The sequence below is a fragment of the Mus caroli genome, unplaced genomic scaffold, assembly GCF_978045245.1.
Source record: "Mus caroli unplaced genomic scaffold, Mus_caroli_1 scaffold_1, whole genome shotgun sequence".
NCBI classification, from domain to species: domain Eukaryota; kingdom Metazoa; phylum Chordata; class Mammalia; order Rodentia; family Muridae; genus Mus; species Mus caroli.
This window is the reverse complement of record NW_028227256.1, coordinates 11,244,830-11,259,056: the sequence shown is the minus strand read 5'-3', so window position 1 is coordinate 11,259,056 and position 14,227 is coordinate 11,244,830. Positions and strand designations below refer to the sequence as shown.

Below are 14,227 nucleotides of genomic sequence, written 5' to 3'. Positions count from 1 at the left end.
TTATGAATCATTTTGTAAATAATGTAAATATTATCGTTTGGGTGCAATATTTGAGTGTGTATTGGGGAAAGCCCTTTAAAATGTGAAAAGCTAAGAAATTCATAACAAAACACAGAAATCATTTATTTCTGAGTTTTCAGTTATGTCTTATTTTTATGCCAATAGTAATTACTTTTATCTACAACTGTTTGCTGGCTTTCTTGACAAGTGAGTATGTTCCTGCCCAGAGTTTATGGAGAATAGCTGTTGTGAAAGAAGAAGCTTTGTGCTGAGTTAGCAACCCAGCTTTCTCTGGAGAAAGCACCTTTCCTTCCATCTCAGTCGTCAAATGAAATTTACACAGAAACAGTTTTAATATATAAGTAGCAGGGTATAGAATTTGTACAGTGAAAGCAGTCGATTGGTTCTACTTCCTCTCTTGCTTAAATCTATCTTCAGATTTAAAAGCCTTAGGGCACAAACAAGCCACCCACTGCTGGATCTGCCTCAGATAGACCCTGTGAATTGTCAGGGTGCTTGCTGTGCAGCCAGGAAGAGGCCATAGGTACAAACCTGTCACAGTTGTGTAAAAAAAAAAAAAAAAAAAAGACAGCCTCGTAAGCAAGGAGGACTAAGCCTGCTAAACTACTTTGATTCATAAGATTTACTATGGGGAGGAAATTAAAAATACAAAAATAACTCTTCTATACAATATTGGGAAATAGCAGCAAGAAATTCTCATCTTTTCAATGTGTCACTGACAAGCCGGCTTCTATTTAAGCTGAGTACGTGTATCTGTGAGGCACTGCCTTGGATGTTTGTGGGAAAGAGATGTGGTTTGATTTTAAAGAAAATATGGAGCACCAACATATTTCTAAATATTTATGTTTCATACCTTGATATCCCATCCATGTTCATGAATATATTCAATTTTGTAATATTTCTGCATAATTAAAATTAGCTTGGAATAATGAAATATTTGAGATCATTTTTATGATTGCTTTTGCAACATTCATTCTAAAAGATATTTAGAACTAAGTTCTTTTCCTTCCCTCCCTGCCTTCTGTTATTCATTCATTCGTTCAGTTTTCTTTTTTGATTTTTTTGCTACATAGTTTTACTATGTAGCTCTGCCTGTCCTGAAATTCACTATAGAACAGGTTGGCCTTGGAATCGAGAATCTCCATCTGTCTCTTTGCCTCTCTAGTGCTGCAATTAAAGGCCTACACCACTGCCCCTGGTTCTTAGAAGTAATTTTTTTTATAGTAAAACAAAGCAAACAACAACAACGAAGTTAATCGTGCAGACTCTGAGGATGAACTGTAAGCCCAGCACTAGAAAGCTGGAGACAGGAGGGTCAATCAGCAGTTCAAAGTGAGCTTCAACCATGGAAGTGAGTTTGAAGCCAGCGTGAGCTGTAGGAGATCCTGTCTCAATGAATCAAAAACACCAAGAAATCTCCACTGTGTTAAGTCTTGGAAATGAACTTTCACGGCCCAGTTTCAAAAGAGTGCATATCTATTCACTGAACCCCACTTTCAGGTTTTCTTCACTAGTGTGCTGACAGAGGCAAAGAGATGCTGGGATGCAGTAGGATCAGGAGCAGAAATAGAAGCTCTCACTGTAAATTATCCAGTGCAGTAAAGGAAGGTTTTTGTCACTTTACTGGAAATTTTAGAGCATTTTCTTAGCATACAGCTTAAGATATGGATGTGAGTTTTACTTATGTTCTGTTAGACATATCACAACATTCTAGATTTTTAAGTTTGTGAATCAACTTATCACACTCCTTTTTCTGTTCCATCCTAGTCTTGTTTCATGTCTCTCAGCCACCATCATAGGAACTGGGCTTAAAATTAGTAAATTTATTAATATCTGGCAAGCTACCCTAGGATATAGTCAATAAAGATTTTCCTATTCCTTCTTTGGGATATGATTTAGCTTGAAATCTAAAATATTTATCGGTGAATTAGAGGACCAGGAAGGAAAGAAAGAAATTCATTACAACTAGCCACGAAGGGGCTGGAGAGATGGCTAGGTGGTTAGGAGCACTGCCTGTACTTCTGAGCACCATGGGTCAACGCCTAACACCCAACCAGACGCTCACAACTGTCTTTAACTCAATACAATGCACATAAAGGTAAATAAATTATTAAAAAACCAAACTAGTCATTAAAATAACATGTCCCATCAGTCCATAGTAAATACTTCAGTTCTCTGTATACACACACATACACACACACACACACACACACACACACACACGAACACCCCACATATACCCCATACACACCACACCTCCCCAAACATATGTGTTATATATGTATAAACACTACACACACACACACACACACACACACACCCCACAACAGGTATTTAAATGACTTCCCAGAAGCCCAATGAAAATAGTATCAGTTCAATTGAAATTAATTTAATGATCAGCAGAACGTCTATTTTGTCTACAGCTGGCTTTGGCTGAATGTACGTGGGCTGTCTTCTCTAACTCAGAGGCAATTTCTAAACTTCCTGCCATCCCGTGTCCATATCATGAGGCTAAGAAAACAGAAAATCTCCTCTATGCATAACCATAGCTTCATCCTAAGAACAAACAGGAAGGAAATAAAATGGAGAAGCAAAGAATATTACGTTTCTTCTGAAGGCGGCTGACAAATTCTAGGACTCAGTGCTTGGAGGTTCTATACTCATAGGCCAGCGCTGGCCTGTTTTCATGGTTCACATCAAGGGTAAGGACAGAAACACCAAAACTCCAGGCTCAAGAGCTGTGCTTTTTAGTTTTCAAACACAGTGTTTTTGAGTTATAACAATTGATTGTTGTGTGTTTGAAAACTCCTTGCATTTTTTTTTTAATGCCAACATCTCTGCTTCTTGTTGCAACTCACAGCTGGTGTTACCCAGCTTCTAAACCTTTGAGATGTAGAACACAAGTAGGTAATGGTAGTTACCTAGTGGTAAGCATCAGAGGATGCTTGCTTGACTGACAATGGGAATGCTCTGTGGAAAGACATAGGTTGCCAAGGGAGTCAATGAACAGTAAGTTACTGTTGACCAGGTTAATGCCAGAGATACGAGGGAAGGGTCAAAAGCACTGTGATCCTGAACCTTCTCCCCTAATCTTCTGAATGTCTTCTAAGGTATAATGGGAAAGATATTTCTTATCAAATACTCACTTCTCAGTATGCTTTCGTGTAGTGTGTGCACGTGCGCACCCCCCCCACACACACACCATGATAGATATTAAGTGCAATATTAAAATAGTCCCAGCTCAATCAAAATTAATCAAAGGACCAGCCAACACTCTGTGTAGTTTACAGTTGGCTCTGGCTGAGTTTGCATGACTTGTCTGTTGTTGTTCTGAGTATAGAACTTTAAAGAAATCAGCTTTGGTTGGGATAAAGTCAGCTGAATAGCAGAGTGTCCCGTGTGAAAGAAAGGGAGGCTTTCCTTTCTGGTGCGTGGGTACGTAGGCTTGCAGTATGCAAAGCCTTGTGATGATATTCCTGATGTGAGGAGTCTTTGCAAACTACTTTCCTTGTGAGTGAAGTTAGCAGTAAAGGAATTTATTTACACACCTAATTAGAGCCTTGTTTGCAAAGCTGTTGGGTTTTTTTTTTGTTTGTTTGTTTGTTTTGTTTTTTTGCAAAGCAGTTTTTTAAACATCTTTGTTTTTTCTGATTGTCTTCGATTTGCAGGAGTTTGAGATTGATGAGCTCTATCCTGCCAATGTGAGTGTTTGTTTTTGGTTGTATGGGGGCTGGGAAAAGGCTAAGCGGGTAGGGGGAGGCGGAGCAAAGCTCAGACCTGAAATGTGCAGTTTTCAAAGGATGTAAAAGCTGATGTAGTGGGAATTCTCTCCCATCCATTGCAGGAATTCCTACAATAATTCATATAGTAACTTTGAATTGGTGTATCAGATTTCCAAGATTGTGGTCTTGAATTAGGTGGCTAAATTGCCCGAACTTAAAACTTTTTCAATTGTGTTTTGCATATTTTAGGGTGGTAGGTTGATACAATTGTCCACATCTTTGTTACCAGAATCTATTTTAAAGCGACTTCTACAAAGTAATTTCTACAAAGTTTAGAACACTAGCAAATTATTTGAACTAATTTTCTTCCCTACATATTTCAGTAAAATACAGTTCTGGCTGACGAGAGTATCTTTACTCAATCTTGTTTACAGGAAGTCTCCCAACGAAGTGAATGTGTGCAGTTAGGGTCTGCTGCTGCTTTTTACTGACAATATTTGTGTATCTGTGGTTGAATATTCTGATGTCAATAGAAACATGTTAATCTAATATTACTCCTGTTTATGTTCTACACATAATTCAGTTTCTGGGAGATTAAGGGACACTATGAGGAAAGGCATTCCTAAATAACATTTTTAGGATTTTGACTGTGGCCACAAAATTGGCTTCTTAGAAATTACTCTAAAGCAAAACCTATGAAGGAATAAAATTATTAGTCAGAATTTAATATTTGCTATGTTTTATATACATGGCAATAATTCTCACATGTCTGTTAATAATGCCAACAGCTGTTTAAGAATAATTTGTTGGTCATTACACTGACTGTTTGCCACATTTTGCTTTATTAAATCTTCAGAAACTTCCTGAAAATGGCCAGGAGGAAGGTTAAGAAGGGAGGTTTGAACCCCAGCTGCATGGTGCAGAAAGTGGGGCAGAGGAGCTACCATGTGACTCTGTTCTCATCAGAGCAACGAGGAAAGCAACAGCTCTCACTTTAGGCTTGCCATGAGCATGTAATGCAAACCTTGTGGCATAATTGGAACTTAGTGAGCAAGAATTTACTGTGTCTATTAATATTAACTGCTAGGCCATATGTAAATAATAGCCACTTCTATGGTATGATTCCTGTTTTACAAAGAAAGCTGTAAAAGTTAAAGACCAAGTTTCATGGGTACCACTGGAATCTGCACTGGTGTCTGAAGAGCTGTGGGCAGAATCCAAAGCCCAGGGTTTTGGAATGTATGCTCTTCCTCATCTAGCTTAGTGTCTGAGCTGCAAACCATGCTAGTACCCTCAACATGGAGAATGCCACTGAGCAGTGCATGCAGACTGCACACAAACTGAGGGCAGTGACCTTGATAGAAAGAGGTCTTCACGATATGGTGACTGCCTAGGCTAGTTATGCCTGCGATCTTGTGTGTGAGATTGTGTGGGCGATTTCTTCTGTGTCCACACATGCCCCGCATATTGCTTCAATTGCTTAACTTTGGGGGAGCTGTCTCTAACTAGTTTTCAAAGCTTTTGACTTAATTATAATTCTGTCAGCCAGCCCCTGCTTGCTTTAAGCTTCTTTGAGATGAAAAGGAAAAAGGAGAATCATTTCTGCTTTTCATTACAATAGCCATCATTATATGCACATTTGTGAAATTCAAAAAACGTTTTTGCTACTGCTCAGAGTAAATACTTTCTACTTCAGGAAATATTTTTCAGAGGGTCATGATGTGGATGGTCCCGTTTCTTCTGGCTTTGAGAACCAGCCATGGACAGCTAGAAGCTATGCATTCTTGGAAGACAGAAAGTAGAGAGGATTAAACAGGTAGCACATGTGGACCAGTTGGGGGACAGTCTGTTTTCTCCTGTCACCTGTTAATAAACTAGCCCTATTGTAATACTTGCAGTAAACCCAGGAATTCCCATGGTTGCTGCTGAAGTTGGCCCAGGGTTTCCAGGTACCTTGGCTGCTTGGTAATTAGTGACTAGATTCAGAGTGTGTTCAATTTTTTGGTTGCTAATAGAGAAGAAGTGCTCCATGACATCTCTACCCTGGTTCTTCTGAATAAGCAAAGGTGTACTTGTCCCAAAACATCTTGCCTTCTAGGAGAAACCTCTGGTTCCTTCAAGGAAGACATGAACGTTTAGGCAAGTCCATGCCTGTTTTAAATGATTCCTGATTTCTTAGACCTTGCCAGGATGCCTCGGTGATGAGCAGCATAAAGGGATAGAGGATATCTCTCTTCCAATTCTACTCAGTGGTGGGTAGATACCAGCTTTACAAAGAGAGAATGGACTGTGTTGGAGAGGAGACACATAAGCATGCTGGGATTGCCTCAGACCTTACATTCCTTTTCTCTGAAACATGAGATTCACACAGTTCCTAGATGACAAACTTCATGCCTGCTGAAGTTCTTTACCTGCTTGAAGACTTTTTATATCTGCTTATCTAATATTATGGCCGAGATGCAAGGTTTACAGTATCCACATACACTATTATTTTGCTGGCAGAGCCCTGAGTTCCTTGAAGGCAGGACAGACTTGTTCACTGTCATGGTGCCCTATATCTGGCAGCTCTGGAATAGGCATTTGTTGAATGAATTCCCATGCTACTAAGTAAATCATGTAAATGAGTCATGAAAGGAGCAGGGCATCCATTCATATTACTTATAACACATTAACTATTCAGGGAACTAGTTAAAGCTTCATTTTGGAAAGTACTCATCTTCATGGATCAGTTCTTGAGGACATCATTAGTTGGTCCATCCAGCGAACAGCCACAGTGAACATCATCGCCAGCCTTTGATGTGAGCTACAGTAGCCAATCTACACTTGACCCATAATACAGTAGCCAATCTACACTTGACCCATAATAACTTACTGTTTTACAAGTAGAACTATTGGATTTTGAAATTTAGTAATGATAAAACCACTCCTACATAATGTGGTAAAATCAAGTGGCATAATGATATGCAAGGTTGTTGTTAGTAAACATGGGCTAAGCATCTTTAAAATATGGCAAAAGTAATTGGAAGCAAAAATTTTAAGGAAGGGAACAATTGAAGGAGTAATAAAACATCACACTTTAGTCAGTGTAAAGTGTGTGTGTGTTGTGTGTTAAGTACACAACACAGCGTGCAGAGAAATGAGGCCAAAGTGTAAACCCGGACAAGTGATTCTAGTTCTGCATACCAGGCTCAAAACTTGGGCAGGTAAATAGAAGTGTTGTGACTGAGTTTGTGTCTTAACCAATGCAGTGCTGTAGGGTGGGTAGTGAGAAAGGACAGGTTAAATTACCAAAGCCATGCTACTTGTTTACATATATCAGCTCAGCACCAATTTCATATTTGCCTTAAGATGGGGCTGAGACAAGAGCCATACTGAAAAGTGAAGGAAAGTGGCAACCTGATTTGAGAGTGTCTCTTTCACAGGCTGACTAGTTGGGGCTCAGAGTCAGTTCAGCGATTTATGTCCATGTAACAAAGGTGGGTCTTAAGAGCAGTAGAGCAGGCTGGAGAGGCTCACAGGGCAGTCAGTCTCCAGCAAGCTCCTGGCCTTTGATTCAGACCTGTGTAATCAAGATGATAATGGTACCTACAGAGAGAGCCTCAGTCAGCAGACTGAACACATTCTGACTCTAAGAAAGTGCTTCTGTTCATTGGATAGACTCTTAAACCCTTGCTGTGCAATGGGAATTACCCATTTACTCTTGACAGACTAATTAAGAGAACGATTACTGGCATCTGCTATGTGTTCAAAACATTAGTAGCTGCTATGAAATAATGATGGCTCTTGTGTTTTAAAGAAGCCTGTCCTTTGGAATTGGTACAGCAGGGCCTCCATAGGAGGGATGAGAGTCTGTTTCTACTCTGGGTTTCTGGTATCGCTGAACAGCTTTTGCAGGTACTCACTCAGAGTACTTGATGTACTTAATAGCACTCAGTCATTTAATCTTGAGTGTGAGTAAGGGGACTCTCTGGGAGCTCCTGGGGCTTAGTAAGAGACAGGAAAGGGGTACTAATCATTTGGTGGTTTGATTGCATTTTGGGCAAATAAACCATCCTTCCATATTGATATGATTGAGGTTCTGAGTCTGAGCCAGATCATCTGCTTCCAATCTTCAAACACTGGTTGATTTTACCATCTGCTAATTTGCAACATACACTGATACACTTCTCCTCGGTGCCCTGGTGTTCCCAGACTAGCCTGTTCAGTGCCACCTTCGGGTTATCTCTAGCTATAGAGAGGAGCAGTCCAGGATGAGAAGGCTCTGCTCGAGAAACTTTACACTCTTCAGCGGGTTTATAGAAGAGAAATTAACTGCAACAGTGAGAAACCAGCCATGTGATCTCTCAGGCTATTACTGAATATTTTTAGGCTGCAATTTTCACATCTTTGAAAGGACACAAGTCTAATACATGCTCTTTATGCTTGCCATGGGGGAGTAGAGGAGCTATGGCTGGCTTATAAAGTGCTCAGTACATACTGACCACACAAGAGGTGCTTAACACATAACAACTATGTAATGAATTATTACTTCTCCATTCTAAAAGCTACACAAGACATTGCTTATGTCAGAAATGGAGTCTGCTGTATTACATGCTAAATTCTTAGCATGGGGCTTTTTCTTGTTTTACCACTGTGTTATATTTCCCTTATAGCAAGCTAAAGGGAATATTTAGCTTGCTCTTTGGTTTCTAAAGGATGGTGTCTGTTGGAAATCATTGAAGGGCACATTTAAAACCTGGACCTTTCAGTCTGGATAATTCTACTGAAAAAAGAAGGAGCCATAAACAAACATGCATGTTAACAATGTGAATGATGAACTGTTTAGAAGAAATCGTTGACATACACAACTTATTTGAGGATAGATGAACGAGATTATTATTTCTCTTCCTCCTCCTCCTCCTTCTTCTTCCTCTTCTTTTTGAGGACAGATATAGGAAAGCTAGGCAGACTCCTAGCTCAGTCAGCTGAGCACAGCAGTAAAATATTAATTAGTGACTCCAATTGGTTGGTTATGGTGATTCACCTGGTGGTCCTCTTGCCTTTCTACAACTTTTGTAAACTTCTTCAGACAATACTGGGGATAGAAGGGGAGAACAAAGTTTTTACTGTGCACAAAGCATTGCAAAGAAACTCAACAGTTCAACTAAGAGTATCAGCTGACCCTGACTTAAGGAGCTCATGGTCTCATTGAGGGAGATACAAATTCTGACTTTTGGCAAAAACCTGAAGGACAATAATATTCCAAAATAGCTTTTGGAGACTAAGACCTTCAGACCATGATGCAGAGCAGGAGAGTGATCGCTGACGGTGAGAACACTGTTTTGTGTATAGAGCCAAATTTGTGTATTTGGTGAGCCATTAGCAAGTCACATGGCCAGCCTTTTCCTATGTACATCTGCTATATCTGCTCAAATGTGAAGCTTGTGTCAGTAGTTTCACAGCATGTCTTGTGACCCTGTACTTTCTCCATCAGGAGATTAGAAAGAACTATCCTTGGGTTCTGAAATATTTTGGTGTCATAAAAAGGGCTTCATTCTCAGGAAGGTTAGGAGCCACTGGTGCAAACAAGAGTGCCCTCAGAGTTCAGAAGAAAGAGCTCTTCAGCTTGCTAGGTTCTGGCAGAGCTTCAAGGCCGAGGTGGAATCTGAGCCCTTAGGGAATGGGTAGAATTTGAATAGGTGGGGAAGAGCTGGAATGCATGCTAATGAGAGAGCACTGGGAACAAAGGTAGGATAGTTCCAGGGACAGGGAGGAGAAAGGTTGAGCTGCAGAAGGAATTGATAGGAGATAGGGTTGGGGGAGTCGACTGGAGCCAGCTCTTGGAGGACCAGGCTGAGGAATTTGAACTTCTGGGCCAGTAGGAGAAGCCAGTGAATATTTTGAGAAAGGGACCGATACTGTGAGAGAGCTTTGGGTAGCAAGCTGGCACCATATTCAGGGAATGTTTGGATTGTGAGCTCCAGTATGGTTTCAATCCATCCAAGGTTTGATGTGCTGGGAACTTGAGCCAGCGGGACAAGAATACTAACGGGGCGGGCAGGGGCGGGGGGGGGGGGGGGGGGAGCTAATTAGCATTGTAAAGGATCTTTCTAGGGAACCTGCATTTACTTTTTTTTTAACAAGAGGGCCACTATCCTCAGCCTCTTCACAAGCCACTGTCATTGCTGTTTCTGTGACTAACAGGTCTTCAAGTTGCCTACCATTTCCTTTTGATTGTGTGTGTTCCTTCTATTTTCCTTACTATGATGGGATGCCTGACACAAGGAGCTGAATCCAGCAGCTAGGGAGGAAGATTGCATTTTGGCTTTTAGTTTTAAAGGTTTCATTTTGTGATCAGCTGGCTGCATTACCTGAGCCTGAGGTGAAAGAGAGCATCATTGCTGATGGGCATGCACCCCACAGTTCACAGTTCGGATCACAGTGGTCCAGAGGCAGGTAAAAGGGGCCAGGTGACGGTCTCTCCAGAGCAGACCCCTAGTTTCCTTCTTCACCCATCTAGGCCCCATTTCCTACCTTCCACCACTTCCCGGTAATGCTGCAGGGTTATAAGACTATCAATGGACTGACTAATGTCTTGATTGATTGGTCAGAGTCCTCAGAATGCAGCCTTTTCCCAGAAGCCTACCAGCTAACATGCAAATACCCAGTCCCTGAGCCAATTGTGTACCACCTTAAGGTGAAGTGTGGTAAACATGGCTTTCTATTCTTGAGGTTGTACAAGCTGTGCTCCTTTGGAAGAGTTAATATTTTTCTCCCCTCTTGGTAGCCAGAGAAGATGACTTTAATCCGTGGAGGATGTCAAGTTGTAGGCTCAGTCCAAACACAAAGAGATGCCTCATTCATTTCTAAGTGAGAATTACCTGGAAGCAAAGCATTGAGCTTATAGTTGTATGTGCTTTTTTGGTAAAGAAAAATCACATGGTGAATGAATATAATTCATTGATGTGTTTTTAAAGTCAGACATATAAAATATATATTTAGGAAGATTCTCTACTTTGATTTATTGTGTGGAATTTTACTCACTTTTTGCCACCTTTATTTGGTGCCATTTGCTTCCTTTTGAACCACTTGGTAAAGGTTTTTCAAAAGCATGCATTTTCACTTTTGCCTGTGGTTTAAGAGCTTTGAATGGATAAGTGATGTCACTGAATCTGAACCATTACTCGGCTGTGTTTTTCTCTCTTTGATCTCGACAGCATCATTATTACCCAAACTAGGGTAATTTATTTATTTCCCTGTCTCCTTCCTAAGTCAGGAAGGGCACGCTCTAAACAAACAAGCACCCAAAGATATTTTGTTTTATAATAATGCCCAAATTGTACCTGATTTCAAATGGCACAAGTGTTGCCTGTGTGTCATGTCCATGAGATACTTTGATGAGAGAACTTGCATATATGTTCCCAGAGTAATAATGCAGGGTGGATAAAAGCTCTCTTAGATTTCAGTGATGTTTATATTTGCCTGAGCAGTGCGTCTAGTAGTTTAAATTAAGTGAAGCATGTCTTCAGGTGGGTGCACCTCTTGACTTGATGTATTCCTTCTACAACTACTGGGTTCTGTGAGCCATGCATTGGCCTGAGTTGTGTCAAGAGAACAATTTAAAAATGTTTCTCCTGCTATGAAAAAATTTATCCTACATCAAGATGGTTGAGACTATGAGATATGAAGTGGGGTTGAAGTGGATATATATATGAAAAAGGCACAGACACAGGCTTTAAAGTTCAAGGAGAAACAACTATGCTTAAGTCATAGTCATAGTCTTCTTTAAGGAAGACTCAGGGGGATTTTGAAGTATATAATTCAGCCATGGAAAGGTTATCCAATATTTAATGAGAACAGTTAAGAGACTGGCAAAGCTGGAGCTGGGAGAAAGCGCTGGCCACTGTGGTTTAAGTGTCTGTTTATAAGGGTACATGGGGCATGTGGTTTATAGACTATAGTGTCACACAGAGTCAGAACAATTAGACAAGACTGTATGCTTTGTAAGAGTCAATGCATAATAAATAGAGAATAAAAACTTCATTCATGCCTATGGTGTATCTATCTAAGACCTTAGTACCAGAACTATTGTGCAAATCTAGGCCACTAAAAGATATAATTGTCTACAGTTGAGTGAGTAGACCTGCTGCTCCAATCTTGCCACCTTTGTAAGAGGCAGAAGGTAATTAGGAAGGAGAATGATCATGAGGTTTAGAAGGTAGATGGAAAAGTTGACAGTGGTAGAAGTTATAGGTTTGATTTGTCACCTTTCTGTCACTGTAACAAATTACCTAAGGTAACCAGGAAGAAAGGTATTTGGACTATGTATTTTATGAGTCTGTGAACAGGTGGACTCAATATGCTACCCCACCTTCATTTTTGGTTACAGAAGCCAGTGTTATGCACACTCGGCTAACACTCTATCGGTGTTCCAGTGGGCCACATCCTGGCTTTTCAGGTTCTTGTCAGAGGAAGGGCACTTCATCATGGTTGGAACATAAGGTACAGGAAAATCATTCATCTCGTGGTGGGGACATAAAAAGATAGGAGGAATAGCAAAATTGGAGTTTCACAACCTTAAGTAACACCATACAGAGGAGATCGTGTCTCTACATCAGTCTCTGAGGCATGCTCAATGGTAGTGGGATCTAAGAAATGAGGTGGCAGGAGAAATCCAACCAGAAGGGAAGCATCCAGTCTTTGTGACATAAAAGCGAAGGCTTCTGAGGGAGGTGGTGGTATGTTTAGTCAGGATGTGGGTCAGGTTTAATCCAGACAACGTTGTGTGTATATGTATGAAGATTGAGGAGTTGTTTATGTAAAAATCATTTTTAAAAGGTATGGATGACAAGAAAAATTATTGTGAAAGAAAATGGAGTGAGGTAGGAAAGAATTAGAATTATGGAACCCCAGAGTAGACAGAGGCAAGCAATGGGGGGCAAGGGGGGGTGGAGAGGAAAGATAATACAGTAGAAAAAGGGAATCAATGACTTAAAGGAAAACTGTTGCAGAAAAGGGTTTATTTAGAAGGCTTAAAAAAGTCAAACCAAGAAAAGTTTAATGTTGGAACTTGGGAAAAGCCTTGTAAGGAAGTAACAGAAGGATTCGTGGCATAGAAAAGGCAGTTGATGCTGACAATTTAAAAGCAAGTGCCCAGGAAGACAGCCTGGAAAGGATTGTGGTTGGGAGACAGCTCATGAATAAGGAGGAGAGAGGTAGGGCAGAGCACTAGGTAGCTTAAGGCCCTGCGTTCGGTTCTGAGCCCTGCATACAATGTGTTCAGGGAGTCCAGCCCATGGCCCTGGGTAGAAGCGAAGCTGCTTTGTGAGAATGAAGATCCTGTGAAGCCAAGCAGTGAGGTATCGCTTCAAAGGAAGCCTAGAAGAGAGAGACCCAGGGAGGAATAAGGTGCTGGTGCAGAAAGCAATCCCTGACCAAGGACAGGAGCTTTTAACTGAAATTAACCAGCCGACATGTTGCAGGGAGAGGAACAATTTAAAGCAGCTTCAGGATTCTCTATAAAATAGTTGCTGAGGACATGTGGGTGGGGAATGAGGTGTGGCTTACAGACTGAGGAATGTGGGAAAGGACCAATGGAGATAGAAATGGAAAACAGAGACTGCCCCATGATGGGTTTTCACAAGGAACTGAAAAAAAAGAAAAGACTGCTTAAATAGAGTCCACCAGCATGTTAACTGTGTCTGTTCTCTCATGCTCACTGTGTAGAGCAGCTGGCTGGAGTGGGCAGTGCAAAGTAGCCCATTCTGTGATTAGATTTGGTAAAACTTCATTAGGGAATTGGAGCCCATACAGCACATAGAGTGGAGACGTGGCATGGCAGGCCCTGGGTTCCACACTGGCTATGTGAGGCTGCTGAGGTTGGCAGGGGAGAACAGACAGAGATTCGGGAAGACCGCTGTTGTGATGCATGTTCTGAATGGGTCTGGAGGAAGGGAGTGAATGAGGAAAATGGGATGTTTCTTAGAGGTGATGAGGTTTTTGTCACAATTGAGAGGAAGGAAGCACGGGAAGCAGAAGATTGACAAAGTGAGTTTCTCAAGTCCCTTTGTGTCTGGGCTTATGCCAAGCAAGGAACTGCAGGAAGATGAGGTTAGATACTGTCTGGGGAGGGGGACTGGAGTAGAGTGGAGGATTCAGGACTGATGCTCATCCAGCCTGATGCCATTCCACAGCCATGTGTTTTTCTGTGCAAATCCATCACAGCACAGGCTGGCATAGGTCCAGCAAGCAGAGCTATCATTTAGGTCTGAACTTATATATGGGAGAATTATCACTTATGGATTGAACACTTCTCTGATTGCCCTGTTAGTTTGGACAAGTGTTTTCATGACCATAACATTTAAAGTTCATCCAGAAGTTGATAAACATGGCAGGGCCTAGTTGGCTGACTGCTGTCCCAGCTAATCTCACCCTGTCGCAGTGGTCTGATAGTCAAGAGTCTCCACTTATAGTATAAAAAGAGGGGTTCTTGTTTTCATGTGTCA

The 14,227-nt window shown here is 41.1% G+C and overlaps 1 protein-coding gene across 7 annotated transcripts in view; it reads left to right on the top strand.

Moving 5' to 3' along the window:
* Positions 1 to 14,227, top strand: part of Eya1 (EYA transcriptional coactivator and phosphatase 1) — a 142,342-nt gene that overhangs the window by 8,543 nt on the left and 119,572 nt on the right. Inside the window, exon 2 of one of the 7 annotated variants that reach the window (XM_085835717.1) lies at positions 2,445 to 2,723. The exons of the other annotated variants lie outside the window; for them this stretch is intronic. Within the exon in view, the coding sequence (XP_085691843.1) occupies positions 2,708 to 2,723 (16 nt within the window). The 5' untranslated portion in view covers positions 2,445 to 2,707. The remainder of the gene's footprint in view (positions 1 to 2,444; positions 2,724 to 14,227) is intronic. 7 annotated transcript variants of the gene reach the window in all.